General features: G+C 43.7%; 1 protein-coding gene across 2 annotated transcripts in view; it reads left to right on the top strand.

The window, feature by feature from the left end:
- The first annotated feature begins 440 nt into the window (after nt 1-440).
- The window catches only part of LOC135400706 (phosphatidylinositol 4-kinase beta-like), a 30,376-nt gene continuing 13,124 nt past the window's right edge, over nt 441-17,692 (top strand). The window contains exons 1-10 of one of the 2 annotated variants that reach the window (XM_064632565.1): nt 441-516; nt 10,068-10,428; nt 11,315-11,441; nt 12,265-12,382; nt 12,505-12,639; nt 14,303-14,415; nt 14,478-14,662; nt 15,831-15,921; nt 16,198-16,340; nt 16,975-17,187. In XM_064632565.1, coding sequence (XP_064488635.1) covers nt 10,081-10,428; nt 11,315-11,441; nt 12,265-12,382; nt 12,505-12,639; nt 14,303-14,415; nt 14,478-14,662; nt 15,831-15,921; nt 16,198-16,340; nt 16,975-17,187 — 1,473 coding nt within the window. In that variant the 5' untranslated portion in view covers nt 441-516; nt 10,068-10,080. Of the gene's footprint in view, nt 735-10,067; nt 10,429-11,314; nt 11,442-12,264; nt 12,383-12,504; nt 12,640-14,302; nt 14,416-14,477; nt 14,663-15,830; nt 15,922-16,197; nt 16,341-16,974; nt 17,188-17,692 lie in introns of both variants that reach the window. The other variant, XM_064632564.1, reaches the window with a different exon arrangement.

Below are 17,692 nucleotides of genomic sequence, written 5' to 3'. Positions count from 1 at the left end.
GGGGGATGCGAGAGGCAAGTGTTGTTGGGGAAAATGTATAGAATTACATTTGTTTGTGTTGGTACGATCTTGTCATGAAGCAAGAGTGGCATTCGAAAATTGAAAATGATTGCGTGAACAAATAATATGTTTGTTGCAGTGGAAATAATACATTTATTTTGCGACTTCGAATGCACAAGTAAAGAGAGAGAGAGAGAACGACTAAATTATAGGTTCCGTACTACGCCATTATTCCTTTTTACCGGTTTGCTTCACTCTTTAATCTCATCTGTTGGTCAAACTCCCATTTTGCGCCGATGTGTCCTACTGAATGGTGTGTACGATGGAAATAACCATGGTACACACCGTGACGCGTTCACCCTGAGAAAACGAAACTAAAACTGTGCAGGGGCAGCCTCTGCAGATGGCGCGGCATTCGCTAGCTGTTGTAGCTGTAGCTGCTGGGAGCGTGGGAAAGTGAGAAAATGGGAGCGAGAGGGCCTGAGTGACGTCATGCAATGGCGATCTGGCGATACGGTATGTGGATGTAGACCAAGTTGACTCAATGTGTGGAGCAATGTGAGAGATATTTCTGGTGCGCCGTTGTACTTCATGCTTTTGTGTTGCACATCAGTGTAGAGGAAACACACCTGGATATTGGAATATGAAGTTTGGTGCTGTAATGTAGCCTTCACAAGTGCTTCGTGCGTCTCGCTTACCTCGATTTACGTCGCTCAACGTTACGTGCAACAGTGGTAATAGCACTTCTCTAAAGAAATTCTCCTTCCTACTGTTTGATCTGCCGAAGCAGACACATGACCGAAACCATATTAACTGCTTTGTCAAGACATGTAGGACGTTGCAGCGAAACTGTCAAAAGTAGGCCCAATAGCGATACCGTACATAAGAGAGTTCCGGGAAGAGAATGAATTCATTTTGAGTTGGGGAACACAGTGTGTTCTGTTCATGAGGCAGTGGAGATATAGGTATGTCACTGGCAAGACGTTCTTTCCGTAGCGGTGGAGGCAGCTGGCTGTGTTCACAGTTCGTGAAGTACTCACGCCTCCATTAGACATGTCAGTGAGATCAGAAGGGAGTGACCGTTTGAAATGTACGTCGGGTTTATTAGGTCAAAACTCGCTGTTCAACGCAATACTCGCCAGAGGAGAAACTATGGGGTAGTGGGTAACACGTGTGGTTGTCCCTCTTAAGTGATTCACTAAGCCTCATTTCCGCTGTGCAAAATAGATTCCGGGTAGAGATTCCAGGAAGTTTACCATTTTTTTTCGTCGGTCCATGCAATCCGGAACGCGAATAATACCTACTTGTCACTGCTGGGGTTGCTTCTAACTTGTCTATGATAAATAGGTCGTGGAGATTTATGTCAGGACGTCTTGACCAGGATGTTGTGGGATCCGTTTAGAGGAAAAAAAAAAAAAAAGTACAACACCCACTTAGTATGTTTGTCACGTCGTTGATGTGCATTGAATCAAACCGACGCTACTCCTGTGGCCAATGTATACGTATGTTCCAAACGGCTTCTGCTCCAATTGTCTATCGCTTCTGCATCGGTCGCTATCGTCGCCTGTGATGACAGTGGTGATGAACAATCGGGTTTGAGCTAGTGCGCGGCACGCCCAATGCTACGTCAGCGTGCCCACTTGATTCTCTCGGGCATTTAATTGCTGTATGAGTTTTCAATTTCGCGACCTCAAATTTCTTCGCGTGGTTTAATTAGCGGTTTGATTGGCTTACTTCGTGCTAAGCCCGATATCGTGATTGTGCTGTAAAGCAGTTCAAATGTTTACCGGTCAGCTGTACAACCAACTGGGAAGATAAAGTTCCAGATTCCAAAATAGTTTTCGTAACTGTTAGGATAACTTTAAGGACAAACTTTTGTGCACAATCTGGTGCAGATTGTGCAGGAAAGCTTGTCCTTAAAGCTAGACTGTGATAACTGCTCGAACTTCATTGTGACTTCCTCCTTTGTGACAGCATTTTTGTATTTTGTCTGTCTGTGCAATGCTTGTGTAGAAATTTTTGTATGCCCTTAAAAATTCACAACTATTTCAGTTTGCGACAGTTAGGGGCTCACAAAAATTAAATGTTTTACGGTCACTTTATATATATATATATATATATAATCTTGTACTTTCTTCTCTGTGTTTTACTTTACTGCTCCTTCTGAAACAAAAATTCATATCTCCCAGCCTCTCTCTCGTTGCCCACCATTTTTCACCCATGACACCTTTGGCCAGTTATGTCATGCAGTCATTTCATGCCCTTCAGCATGCACTTGATAGCACAAACAAATCTTCTGTGCCTAAGAACAGCTAGTAGTGGGAGTACGTTAGAGAAGTAGCTCTGCTACAATTACGGTTCATCAAAGTATGCCTGCCCTAATATAGATGAGCCTTGTGAAAATACGTCATGTCATGGCATTAAAAAAAAGGTGTGGTGTAAAACATAGACGAAGACTTCTGCTGCGCATTTGGAATCCACAACATCTTTTCATTATGGAGCTTTGCCATTATAATACCATTATAATCTCGACAGTTCTATCGTGGAGCTGATGGAAGCAAGTGTGCAGTTCCCTACTTTCGCATCATTCCGGATTCTAGTCTTTTTTTTTGTGACATGAAGCATTAAATGGCATTAGTAATAATAATAATATAATATATAATGCGACATGTCCTTCTGACATGTACTGCAACATCAGTGTTATCTTCTTTCACTAATTTCCACCAAATTTTAAGAGCTTTGTATTGCAAATTTGCATGACACATGCAAATGAATGTATATATTATGGTGAAGACATATTCCAGCACAGGAAGTAACCACTACATGACATCAATTTGAAGGGCATGTCCTTCATCCAAATTCTGAATGCTAACATGTTATAAATAACACTTTTCCCAGATGCATATTTAAAAAAATACACATACGCTACACAAAATACACTTGCACTTTGTTGTGACAATGCAATTCAGTTGAAATATCAATAGGAGGGGAATGTCTAAATTTAAACTTAGCTCTTCCTGACTGCTGTACTTGCAGAGGATGCGTTCGTTTTTGGGCTGTCTGAGGTCAAAACAATATTTTTGGTTGGACTGTTGACATAGACCTTGAACGAGAGCGCTCTGCAATGATTGGCAAGAGCATACAGAGATAATATTAGCTACTGGGCAAGGGCGTGACGCAAGTACACATTGAATGCACAAGCCTTGAAAGCTTCCTTTCTGTATTATGGCACACCATCTGTCCGCATGACGGGGATCAACACTGATATGAAATGTTTGTTGTGTATCCGTTTCACAATATGCCACCTGCTCTCTTATAACTAGAGATGAGTGTGGGTATAAAAATTCGTACCCACATACCCGCAGCCCAATGCGTATGCATGTTTCAGTTATACCACATGATCGTCACAGCATGAAATGATTTATTGATGCGGGGGACAATATCCGTTAGCGAGCCACTTTTCCAACACATACGCTGTGGTGACTGCTGACATGGTTGCCAGCTTACTGATGCAAAGCGTACCAGTCATAGTGTCGAAAGATAGCCAAAGTTAAGCCTATGTGTGGCAAACAACAGCTTTATTTTGAGATGATCAATTGGATACAGAATGTCTTGGAAAGTATTTTGGGCCAAATGTTCGCAATGAATCGGGTCATACACCAAAATCCGACAGGTTTGGGTTTGTGCCTGTGGGTATCGCGGGTATACCCACATAATCTGCGAAGGCACTGCGGGTCTGCCCGCACCTTACCCGCGATGACACGGAATTGTGTACCCGCGAATAACAAACTTGAGTGGGTATCTGCGGGTACACCCGCACGACACTCATCTTTATTTATAACAGAACTTCACCGCATTAATGCAATCCTAGCCGACCGTCATCCCGAACGACATCGCTCTCTCCTGCGATCAGTTGCAATTGAGAGGTGTACACCTCTTTGTGACACTTATGCAAAGGTGTCTGTTGTCACAAAAAGTAGTGTGCCCCCGTGCACTTCACATATTTTTGATGATTGTGTGTAGTTGCTGGCCTCCAGCATGCTATGTGAGGAAGTTCTGTTTTGAAGAGTGTTGGCACATAGATGCAGTTTCTGCACACCTCGCCAGATAGCACTCATGTTTCGCTTCCTACAGTAACGACAGTCTGCAGACAGTCGATGCTAGGTGGCAGCATTGTAATAGATACAGTTGCGGCACTAGAAAATGAAGAGGCCTAGTTGAAAAATGTTTATTCACTCCCGCGATTGGGGCTACAAGGTGTAGGCGCACGTGTGCAGGCAGCAAAAAATTAGGGGTAGTGCCACAAAATGCTGTGCGATGCCAGAAACATTTGGAGACAACTCATTTTCATCTCCACGTTTCCTGTGGGGGTTCCTACTGCGCTTGATTTCTGCTACTAGTTTTCACCATGTGGGAATTGCTTCTGTACTCACACACAAATTATTATTATTATTATTGTTTTTATTTTCATTTCTACAACACAGAAATGCGGGTGCCGGGTATAAAGGCACAAGCCTGACAAAGCACCCGGCCCCTTTTTGCAGTACAGTGCTAATTATTCATGTAATCCACAGGTATACGGCCTCCTCTCTGTACTCCTCTCGGCTCGCTCATTCATGCTCACTCACCGTCCGCTCAGCTCTTGACTCGCTCACTCAAGTTCATTCACCACCCACCCAGTTCTCAGCTTGCTCACTCATGCTCACTGATTGTCCGCTAAGCTCTTGGGTCGCTCATTCACGCACACTCACCGCCTGCTAAGCGTCTTGCGCTCTTACGGCTGTTCCTTATATCTTCCATCACCCCTGTGTGTCAACCGAGCGGATGAACACAAAATTGACAGCCATATAGCTGATCCAAAGAGCACATTGGTGCACTGCTCCGCGCAAGAACTATGTAAATCGAAACCAGTTAATTACTCAGAAAAATCACTAAGTGTCGACGCTGTTTTCTTCTTGCAATATTTTTCGCTGAAGGTCCCGATGCGTAAAACAGAGGTTCCTTAAGTGTGCGAAGTAAAATTTAAAAGTTAGGTTTATTTAATTAGTGAGCATATGCAAATGAGCCGGTCACTACTCAGTTCATAACCCCACTGGCCACTCAGCTCCAGACTCGCGCGCTCAAGCTCAATCACTGGCCGCTCAACTCTCGAATCGCGCCCTCACGTTCACTCAGTGCGCACTCACTCACTGCCCGCTCAGCTCTTGGCTCGCTCACTCACGCTCAGTCACTACCCATTCACTTCTCGGCCCGCTCACTCATGCTCACCCACAGCCCGCTCAGCTGTCGGCCCGCTCACTCACGTTCACTCACCGCCCATTCAATTCACGGCTCGCTCACTCGGGTTCACTCATGGTCCGCTCAGTTCATTAGCCGAATTGAGCGAGAGTGAGCATGAGTGAGCGCGCTCATGAGTGATTTTTGCCCAGGTCTGTTCCCCATATTAAACAACAATAATAAAGTCTGGAGTAAATTTGGGTGATGTCCACACTTTTTGTTGCTTGTTCAGGAACTAAATTTATGATGCAGTATGGGGCCCCTACGCTTCTAGAGATATCTGTACTGACATTCTCAACGTGCAAATTACAAGAAAGGTTTTCTTAAAACCAAACTCCAAGGTACCGATACTGTATCATTTATGTACAGTAAAAATAAAATTGGACCTATCATAGAACCTCGTGGGACACCGTATTTTATTTCACGAGATAGGGACTTGTATCCAGGCAGCCTGACATATTGTGGTCCTCAGGACAAATAACTACAGAAGAGATCAAGGGCTATGCCGCAAATACCATAGCTTTAGCAGTAGCTTTCCAATAAGGATTTCGTGTTGAATAGAGTCGAATGCCTTTCTTAGGTCAAGAAAAATGCCTATTGTCAATATGTGTATATATTGCCTGTGGTTTTCAATAACAAATGTGCATTGTTTCTCAACAAATACAGCAATGCAATACAGTTTCAGTATTTTTTGCCCGGGCAGTTACTACTTGCATCATGTGGGTTTTGGATTCATGTTTTTTTTTAAATATCTGGGCACAATTTTAAGTTTGCACACGTTTTATCTGTTAGTCTGTGCTGAACAGAAACAGCTGCTGCATCATTTTTGCTGTTGTCATACTTTAATGCGTACATGTGTGTATCCTAACTCGTATATCATTTAGGAAAGCTTTCTAGGTAGCAAGAATGCGATGCAGCAAAACCTTTCTGCTAGTACAAACTCTTCTATCTTTGCAGTGTTTGAAACTCTTTTATCGCCTTCCCCACGAGAGCCTAGCATATCAGCTGCTACTAGGAAGTACATGCACTTTCTCATAACACTGATACAGGCATTTGTACCCCTGCACAAAGAAGTTGTCTTTCTTGTCTGGCTATCTCAACATGTTTGTTAGCATGTTGTTGTATGTTCTTTTGCTATTTTTACTCATGTTTTGCAATGATCTGAGTGTCTTGAACAGACATGAAGCAATGATTTTTCAATTAGAGGGTGGCATGTCAATGAGAAAACACCATGAGTGGGACTTGAACCCGCAACCTAGGACTGCAGTCAGTAATCGGGAAAATATGAAGAAATAATTTTTGTGTATTGAAGGGGCACAGTTGACAGGCTGGAAATGTTGAAAAGTTATTAACAACAATACTTTCGTGGTGTTCTGCAGCTAGAAGTTGGGAACACAGGCAAGACACATAATAACACTGTGGTCAGCACGATGACGTTTTCCCAATCTATGATTCTAGTGCATTTTTACATTGTTTCCTCCACTGGCAGTCAGTAATCATTGTATTTCATAATGTGTAATTGGAATTGAAACATATTATGTGGTTAAGTAAGTAGGAGACTGAACGGCACAGAAGCGTTTATGCACATTACCATTTTTAAATGGTCACATGGATTACATTTCTGCAAATAACAAAGCCGCATAAAGAATGAAGGTTTGCATTGCGCTTTTCATACATGTTCAAAGTAAATTGACAATGTATTTAATAAGTAGTTAAAGTACTTTGTCTAGTTCCTGCTTTATATAACGTACAAATGAGGCCAGGTGCTTTGCACATCACTGCCCTGTACACATCCTCAGCTCATATATTCCAGTCATACTCACATTCCAACAGACAAGGGCAATCGGGCCGGGCAGCATCTTTCTTAAGTAACATATCAGTAGCTTTGATTAGTGATTGTTGAAAGACAGCTGTGATGCTGCACCAACTTGCCTTTTCCATCACCCTGTTCCGCCTTCTCCTCCCTTGACCTAGTTGCACTTCTTTGTGCTAATCTGTAGCTTTCCTTCCGCTACTCTGTGTGTTATCTTTGTTCGTATGCTTCCTTCTCTATTAAAGCTGAGGCTGGATGTTTGCTAGTTGGGTTTGTGTTCGTGAAGTTGTGCTGGGTTCCTGTCAGCCGACCACCTTCCTTTCCTCCACCATGGGCATTCTGAGATTGGGACAGGGAGGGGCTGCTCCCCCCCCCCCCCCCCCACCCCTCGAGCTACAATATCACCCGTGGAGAAAATTGCACACTCTTTACTTGCAGGTCGTCATGATTTATATTCAGATGGGGTTGTAATTATCTTAATCTTATCCAAACATCCTTTGCATATCAGAGGTTTCGATTGTTGTCATTGTATTGTCTAGTGTCTATTGGTTGCACGCTTTGCCCCCTGCTTGAAAGGCCTTTGCCCTTCTGTGGAAAGGGTTCTGGGAACACCCATACTTACCGTTCTTTGTTTTGCAGTGATGCTTATCTTCCTTTGCCCGTTATATTTCCCGGCTCGTGCCTCTGTCACACGGAAGTGCTACCGACATCGAATGACTTGCATACTTGAACTATGGTGCACGCAGCATAGTAACGTGAAACCATGCAGCTTTTTCTTTTTTTCCTTTTTCATTTAGTATACTAGAGAACCTAAAGGAGCGGTGAATCCGATCCCGAATATTACACAAAATCACGGTTGAAATGTAGATTTATTGGTGCCAAACATCTCAGTCGAAACCCCTTCACACTGCGCTCCCGTATCACAGAGTTATGGCACTTTGAACATGAGGAAATCCTTTCATTATTGGCTCGCCTCCTCCTCGCCCGATCTTGGTATGACGTAAGACCGAGCGCGCAACGGAAGTATGTAGCTTCCCGTCCTCATGACTACGCTTGTAAACAGGGACACTGCGCGGCAAAGAGCTCGGAGCGGAAGTGCTATAACGTAGAGCCATAGAGCAACCAGTCGAAGCGTCACCTCCTGCCTATTTCATGGAGGAGCTGCTCGGCACCTCTTGGCGCCACGGTCGGCGGGGGCCTTGAAAATGGGAGATTTTTAGAACAAAGTCAGCATAAAAAATAATAGGATGGGGGGGGTGCGACTCTGCGTACAAAGTGCGTGGAGTGAGGCGTACAGACCCTGGCAGAGACAAAGTTATATCCGTGTGGTTTCTCAACCCCTTTAAGGTGCGTACCTTGCGTGCGACACTGAGGTGGCTTTGCACATGTGACGAGGGAACTCAGGTTATTCTTTACAAAGTTGCACCCACTCTTGAAAACTCTACCCCAATATGACATATCCCTGCATGAGCGGAACGTTGTGTCTAACAGTGAGGACGATAAAAAGGACTGCCAGGTACATAAAACACAAGAGTAAAAAAAACAGGACTAGTGTACCCAAAAGGGGAAATAAGTGGGAGGACGATAATTAGGATACTTGACGTTTCTAGCGGATGCTCTTCATCAGAAAAGATGAAGAGCTCTTGGTCGCTTGCATCCCATCTAGTGTACGACGAAGGTTGGAGGTTCGTCAATTAGGCTGCACATATGTGTGGCACAGACTGTGTGTTCGTTGTGTGTGGCTTGTGAGCGATCAAACATAAAAAAAACAGGGTAGCAGGTGTAAGTCTTGCATGATGGATGCAGTGCTCAATCTAGAATGAAAACACGGAGAAAAACTCCTTGCGCCAGAAAACTCCAAACGGAGAAAAACGACACGGACAGATGCTGGCTTGCAACGAAGTTTATTAGGACGGGAAAGGCATGTATTTGAGCACTATGCGGAGCGGCCGGAACTTTGCGTCAGCATCCCATCCTCGCATTTACAAACGGAAGAGATATATTATCCGAGACTTGAAAACCGGCTTCCTTCGGCTTCACATAGTGCTTATATGCAGGCTTTCCAGTCCTAAAAAAACGTAGTTGCGAGTAAGCGTCTGTTCTCGTCGTCGTTCTTTATGTTTTCGTCCTAGATTGTGTGCTGCACCTGTCACGCAAAAGCTTGTGAGCAATCCCCCAGACATGCACAGCAGGTGCTTTTTGTTTCATTTTTTAGGTTGCTTAGAGGTTCATGCGTGTTAATTTCACTTACTTACTTTCATTAGTGAGGTTAGTGTGCGTTAGAACTGTAGCTGAGTTGTCTTGTCGGGGGGGGGGATATGCATGTGTATTTTAACCTGAGTGTAATAATTTGTCTGGATAATTTGGAAGGGGTAATTTTGCTTATCCTCCTTTTTTACTGTTTCTGCTGCAATGGTATATCAGTACCAGCGTGTAGCTGCTAATGAATGGTGTTAGCCAGGAAAGACTTGCTGCAACGGCCTCTCCAAATGTTCACATGGAAGTTTTCTCATTTGGTGTGTTCGTTTACTTATCCCCGCACAAAGCACATAATTTTAATTATGATGACGTTACAAATGGACACTTTTTCTTCTTTTTTTTTTTTAAGTCAGGTTGGGGAAGGGAAATGTCAGGCGGTACCAGGTAGAAAATAAAAAATAAGGTGCCTGTAATGATGGCTTTTGCATTTTGGCATGTCCATTTTCTTTTCCGTTTCCATTTTGCGTTATTTTCTTTTACTCTGAGTGACGACGATGTAAATCGTGGGAGGGAGGGGGAAGGTAAAAATTGGTTTTGCCTGATTCAAACCCCAAAACACCAAGCTTTAAGTATGAACATCTTGGAAAGGAAACATCTTGCACCGAGGAAATGTGCTACTGTTCCGCTAACGCCACTACTGCATTCACTACATTACAGTGTTTTTCACATCCCGCAAATGAGCGTGTCACCTGAAAAGGCAAATGATTTATGTGTGCAGATGAGTGTGTGAGATGGCCGAAGAGGACGAAGTGTCCTCTGTCGTGTGTCCCCAGGCGACCTTGGCACTGGTACACAGCCGACCGCGCCACCAACGCCACCCGAGCTTGGAGTCTCCGCACAATGCCACGCAACACCAGAGGAATCATAGCCTAGACTCGGCCATGCGAGTCCTCAGTTGCGCCGCTCAACCACCGGGGGACGTGGAACGGAGCAGCATGGCTTCGGACGACAGCGGCATCTTCAACTCGGACGACGGAGCTCAGCCTGCGGCAACGCATCAGCCTGCGCAGTTGACTGTGCGGCCGACGGGTGTTCAGGATGTTATCGACGAGGACCAGTCACCAGCATCGCCGCAGGAGGTGACTTGGCATTTTCCTTTCCGTGGGCTTCATCTACACTCTTCAAAATGAACTGCAACATATAGTACGCTCCTTGCAAACCATCATCTCGAATGATGTTATCTGCCCTGATTTGTTGAAAATGGGAGGCGTACGCCTTTTTTGTGACAATTATGATTAAGTGTCACGAAAAAAGGCGTAGGCCTCCCGTTTTCAACAAATCAATACAGATAATGAAATCATTTGAGATGTTGGTTGGCTAGGAGCTTGGTATGCGGTGAAGTTCATTTTTAAGAGTGTAGTATTCGTACTTTTGGATAATTTCAAGGGGCATATCTTATGAGCACTGAGCACTGCAGGGTATGGGAGAAATTTGCTTCCTGGACTGATGCCTCTCATAATTTTTCTTCCGAACTTTAAATTATCTCCTAAGGTTAAGGGTCATAGCCATTTCAAATTTCTTATCATGTAGCAAGCTTTTTTGTTGTTGTTAGTTATTTGTGATTTCTGTTCATTCCTGTTTGTTTGTCATTTGTCAAAAAATATGTGAACAGTATTCATGTATTTTGACAAAGCGCTGTTGGCTTAATGCTTGCACAAAAATAAATGCTCATTTAGTTAGAAATCTGTTAGAAGAGCTTTGTGTTGGGTGGTGACCGCTGAATACTTCAATAAAGATTACGTGCACCGTACCTAGGATTAGGCTAATTATGCTGTGAACATTAGCGTTTGATCTTATGGGGCTTCTTCAGGGGTGGTCGGGAACCAGATCCGTGGTGAGGTTGTATTTTGTGCACGGAGAAGATGAAAAATGCAGGCTAGAAGTGGCACGCCAAGAGGCTGGCAAAATGTTGCATGGCATAAAGACACTAATGTACAACATGAGATGACTTTTTTACCTTTTCAGGAGGGCGAAGAGGCCAAGCCCCGAGAGTCATTCCTCCTGCGTTTGTTTACATCAGAGCTGTTTGACATGCCCATTGCTATCAACTACCTCTTCTTTTCCAAGGAGCCTGGAGTCATCACTTACATAGGTACTAACAGAAAGCACCTCGGACGTAGAAAAAAATATGGGCCTTTTCGCAGCCCACATACGAAGAAGTAACAGCGATAGCTGTATCGTGGACACTGGACGCACATCAAGGGGGAGATAAGGCTCACGGTTGTATTGCGCACACACATGTAGACAAGTTTTTAAATTTTATTTTCAAGTTTTCCTCACATTCTGCCGTGAACTCCCTGCGCAACAGTTGACGGTGTTGCGCACGTGCAGGCTCCATGTCGGTTTGAAACTACAGCCCACCACAAACATGTCCGAACTTGTACTTGTGTACCCCACATGTCTGCCTTTTTTTTTTTTTTTCCAAAGATGCAACTTTTGTCAACGACGCAGCATGGCTCCTGACGTCTTTTGATATGCTTTCCAATTTGCTGCTGCACCAACCAATGGTATGCCGAGTCGGAAATCAGGATCTACGCCGTCCTTGATGAATAAGTTCCCTCATACAGCTATTACTGTAAAAGGAAGTTACATGTCACTAATGTTAGGGTTACAGAAGCAGCTGTTATGCATGCTTTGCTCTCTCTAGTTCCTAATGTTTAACAGTAACATGTACAATCAACTGTGAAGATAAGTTTTCCACTCTGGCGCAGTTTTCAAAGCACCAAGTCTTGCTAGACATTTTTGCATGCCATTAAGACTCATAAATTTTCAGAATCTTAAAATTTGCAAAAATTGAGGGATCACGAACAGTGACGATTTTATAGTAGATCGGGGTCATGACCCATTTTCGACTGTGCTTCTAAACATAGTCCAATGAACACAGGCTGTGTGTACACACTGTCAACGTTTTACAGGTAACCGAATGTTTAGCTTTAAAGACAGCGACGTGGACTTCTACCTGCCTCAACTAGTAAGCATGTACGTACATCACAGTGAAGTCGCCGAAGCCCTTCATCCGTACCTGGTTCAAAGGTATCCACCAACTGCCTCCTACAATTTTTTCACTGTGCATCACTGCATGGCATAGAGCAATGTACATGTCAATAGAAATTCTTATCACACCGATCGGAAATTGCTTTCTCACTCATTTTCAGGTGCAGAAAGGACGCCAATTTTTCGTTACAACTGTGTTGGCTTTTATCAGCATTTTGTTCCGACCCGAATGCGCCGTCGAGAAAACGCTCTCAGGGCATCAAGCTGAAGAACCTGATTCTTTCCGAAGAACTTAGGTATGCATCATTGTGACATATCTGGTTTGCACGTGTCGTTTATTGTTGCTATGTTAGAATATTCTTTGGAATGCTGTAGGGCATACGTGAGACGTTGTTCACTTCAAACGTTGTGGTGTCGCAGTATCTTACTCATCTGCAAACATTCGTTCCACTATATTGTGTACTCCACTATATTGTGTATTGTAGGGAAGGAAAGACGGGTAGGAACTTTTTATAACAGTTAGAATTAAAATGAACAGGACTTTGAAGCAGAGCCTGCACTTTTCACGGACATCTGCCCGCTTGGACACTCCATCATCACCAGTCAGGACTCTTGTAGAGGAACACCATATCCTCTGCATCACAATCACAATGAATAATAGATACATGTGGTTGGAGTTGTCAGTTTGCGCATTTCTGGCATCAATATGTTTGACAGTCAAGTTGAGCACAATAATCCACATATTTACAGCACGCCTGCAATTATACATTGCGTGTAGTGCGCTATGCAAAGAGTGCGCGAACAATGGTGATTCATTTGAGTGTTCATGTTCAAGTTGAGAGAGTTCGGTGTAGAGGCATCCAAAACCCTGACAGAAGTAACCAGTTAAAGCATTTACATGCACCTACCGTATGTGTACCTGGTTACAATCTCCTTACATGATCACACACATGGCATTCCTCACACTGTCTTCCATGACAGTTGGCAGTATCGTTGATGTGGTCAGTCTTCTGGATCCAGGCCTCTAATTGGGCTTCTTGTTGCAATGCACTCCAGTACCTCGATCAGTCGTATTTTCAACCTCTGGAGATATGCTATGAGATATTGAGTTTCTTTTGGCCATCACATTAATGTTTAGTGTTTCTACTGCTAGAATCACCCTTCACCAGAAGGAAGCTGCGTAAAATATGTTGTTTAGTGACATAATGATGAACCATAGCTCGACAAACTTAGCCATGAGGGGACTCATAGCTGCCCTTCACTCTCACCTCGTTCTATTGAAGCAGAAGAAAGAAGTTCACAGAAACAGCTTGATTTTCTTCCGCTCATTGGTCAGAGCCGATCATGCCGCGTTTCTTGCTCTAGACCAGCGTTTCTCAGACTTTCTGAGCTGAAGGAACCCCTGCACACAAGTTGGCTTAGGGAGCCACCCCCACCACACACACACACACAAAAAAAAAGAAAAAAGAAAGAAACCGTGATGCTGTGATGTGTCCGCATGGGACAATTTGCTAAAATTCACTCAATGAACTCGCTTGAACAATAGACAACACAGATTACTCTACACAGATTCGTGCGACTATTTGCTAAACCCTCACTGCACGCAACACATTGTAGGTTATCGATAAAAGAGACAGGGCGCAGACTAACTGGTGCATGATGATGAAGGAACGAATAACCGAGAGACACGGGACTCTTGTGCTTGTCTTCGTGTCCCGTGTCTCTCGGTTATTCGTTCCTTCAACATTGTAGGTTCTTTTCATGAGGCATAAACCCGTCATGCACATTCTGTAATGCTGTTGACTAGCCTGGGTTCAGACGAACAGGGGAACACTGTTTGAGAACCCCTGCTCTAGTCATTCTGCCGGCACCTTTTCTTTCCAAGAGTGTTGCACCTGTTCACTTCAGCATAGCCTTCCTTCTGAGCTCATTGTTTTCCGTCGATGCTCTCTATTGCAGGCCAAGGGTACCTCTTCAGTTGGTAACACCTACGTTCAATGGTTCCGCCATGGGTCCCTCACTCACAGTTGCGACCAAGAAGACGCACCAGCGTTCACTATCTGATGCAACAGGTAAATCCTGTGGCTTCCCTGACTCCAGGGCCGACAATTTTTCACGCTCTCATCTTGTGCAGGAATGATGCAACCGAGCAACAGCGGGCTGCGATATTTAGGAGGAATGAACGCTAGCCGCAAAAACGCTCTGGGAGATCTCAACTCTGGGCATGCCTTTGACAACGGCTGTACCTGCTACGATACCTGTGATAGTTTTGTCTCTGACTGGAGGGGAGGATCTGGTCGTTTGGAGTGCCACTGTCAGGTACAGGAGCTACTTGTCAGTGCACGAGATGCAGCTCTTCTTGTATGCTTTTTACTTTTTTTCCTCTTTTGTTGGATGTCTGGGTTCTCGTCCCTCAGTACTATACAGGGTGTCCTTATATATATAGTATATATAATGAGGGAAAATAGGCCATTAAAGAAACAAGTAAATGACACTAGACATGTTTGAAATGTATATATATATATACTATAACGGCTATAGACATCCTGTTTTCACTTCTATCATCTCTGGGCTGGCAGACGTTCTTGGCTGCCTGTTGCTCAACGGTCGAATGACTAATTACCTAAAAATCGTTAACTTTGTAATTATAAAAGCTACAAGGTCGTCTCAATGTAAACATCTGGTCCCTTCGGCCATCTGATACCGTTACCATTTTCAGAACAAAAATCCGTTCGATAGATCACCCACAAAAACTTCGTGAAATAACACCTTTTTTTTTGGTCATTACGCATTACTCTCTCTCTCTCTCTCCCCCTAGCTCCCTCCCTCCCTCCCTCCTCCTCCTGTGAATGGTACTTTTGTCTGACCAAATGTAGTACAGTTTGTTACTCTGATAAAGTCGATGGGATTGTCACAAAGAAGGTCAAAACCAAATAATAACAAGGGAGCATCAGTAGTTAGATGAAAGAGAGTGTTAAAGTAAATAATAATAATAAAGTCGTGTTTCAAGTTGAGTGCCTGCTTTAGGCCTGTTTTATTCATCCTAGCACTGGTCCTAGCTTACGATGTCATCTTAACACTGAAGGATTTATCTCAGCTTAGTAAATTCCTCACTACAGAATTTAAGAAAGGGTGGTTGAATGGTATATTCATCCTAGCACTGGTCCTAGCTTACGATGTCATCTTAACACTGAAGGATTTATCTCAGCTTAGTAAATTCCTCACTACAGAATTTAAGAAAGGGTGGTTGAATGGTACAGTGACTAATATTGCATTCAAATACTTTTTCACATCCTCTATTCTTTCACTAAACATGCACTAGATTTGTGTTACACCAGACTCTTTTATCTCAAGTGTTGCTCAAGTTTTTGTAAGTTAAAAAATTAAATACACCTTCAGCCCAACAAGCATGCTAGAGTACGAGTGTTAAAACTATCAGCAGTCTACTGTGCTGCATCCGAAAAATAACTTCGTCTTTCCCTTTTAGGCTCCTCGTCTGAGCCCCCAGAACCACTTCATCAAAGTGCTCATCTCACTAGGACTTAGGCTACAGACAGTGTCCACAAAAGACAGGAAAAGTAAGCACTATATTCACCTCTTATCAAAAATTACCCTAGTCTCTTGCCTCGATACGTTATTTGTGACTTTTACAATTCTTTACACTTTGGGCATTTATTACATGTTCCTGTGAAATTACATTTTTATTGCCTGCATCTGCATGATCCCTTCTACACTGTACTTCCTCAACCTTAGTCTGTGTGATACGTACGCAGTGCCAGTGCTGTTGCAATATTTTTTCGAGTTCTAAGTACATTAAAATCCTGATGTGCTTATGGAGAAATGTGCTTGCGCAGCGCAACGGTTGCAAGCCGAGCTGTCTATGGTTAACATGAACCTTCCTGCAAGAGTGTGGTTACCGATTCACTTGGATACGCTACCTCACCTGGTTGTCCGGGTGCCTCCTCAGGCTGCAGTGGTGCTCAACTCGAAAGATAAGGTAAGTAGCTTACATACACTTTCGTAGTGGGCAGCAAGAGCCACCACTTGTAGCACTGGTGGCAACACTGGGCACTCGCACAACTCATGGGGCTCATAACAACAAAGTCAGTCTTGTACCCTTGATGTTGACCCTGATTCGCCTATCCAGAAATTCACTATGCGAGTGGAAGAAGGTGGGTACCAAGGTATCCAGAGAAGTAAGACATGACTGTTTTGAGTGTGTTATAACTTCAGCAGTGTTATTGTGGAAGGATAACCTTGTTCTTTCTGACTACATCAGGTCGGTGATTATGATCTCCGATGCTTTCTCTCATGTTCTTGATGCAGATAGTTCTGTGATAGTTCTTACTTGCTAGTACAGTCGGTCCGGAGCAGTTGTCTGTTGTTGCGCTTTTGTTGTTAATTGCTCTGCACACTTGCACCGGATTGACTGGGTGGCAAAAACTTTACCAATCATCACTGAGCGAATACCAATTAATAATCTAGTCAAACATCATTGTAGCCAAGTGCCACCTGAATTGCAGAGGCACAAAAGCAGTTCATCAAACACCAGTGTGATACAGGGGACAGATCATTATATTGTTTATTCACCGTGCGATTTGCAGACGTGTGTAGTGTAATCAATTTCACAGGCACCGTACCTAATTTACGTGGAAGTTGTGGAGGTGGCTGATATTCAGACTTCACCTGTGCCTGCAAAGATCATTAACACACTGAGACAGACGCGGTCGGAGGAGAACCTGCCAGAATACTTCGGACAGACCGCCGGATCTGTATTTTCCATGTGTAGCATGGACGATGACCCGGAGTGCTGGACACAGGAAGATGATGAGATTTCCCTACAGGTTAGGAAACACTCTTTCGTTTTATTGTGCTCTGCACTTATGGCAGGGATATGTATCATGCTTAGGGCCTGACTTTTTCAGGTTTTATTTTTGGCCAAATTCGGGGGGTAAATATCGGGTGATATTTTTCATTTGAAAATTCGGGTGTATTTGGGTTAAATCCCGTTATGGCATATTCTGTCGTCAGGAATTCGGGTGTATTCGGGTGATTTTTTTTTGTTTAATAAAAATTTGTCTTAACATGGAACTAATGTTTAGCAATGTTATCAAACTTTATTTTAATGCACACTTATGAGTGTGCCACGCGACCCGGATGTTTTCGGGTAGATTCGGGTTAAACCCGAATTTTACAGATTTCGTTCGGGGGGGTAAATATCGGGCGGATACGGGTTTAACCCTAAAAAGTCGGGCCCTAATCATGCTTGAGAATTTATAGTAACCATTTTCTCTCTGACTGGGGGAGGGTGCGAGTTGTGTGTGTGTCTAATATGAAAATACTCTCTGG

Source organism: Ornithodoros turicata, chromosome 7 (genome assembly GCF_037126465.1).
Source record: "Ornithodoros turicata isolate Travis chromosome 7, ASM3712646v1, whole genome shotgun sequence".
NCBI lineage: Eukaryota > Metazoa > Arthropoda > Arachnida > Ixodida > Argasidae > Ornithodoros > Ornithodoros turicata.
Note: the sequence above shows the minus strand (reverse complement) of the source record. Positions and strands in the feature narration are given on the sequence as shown.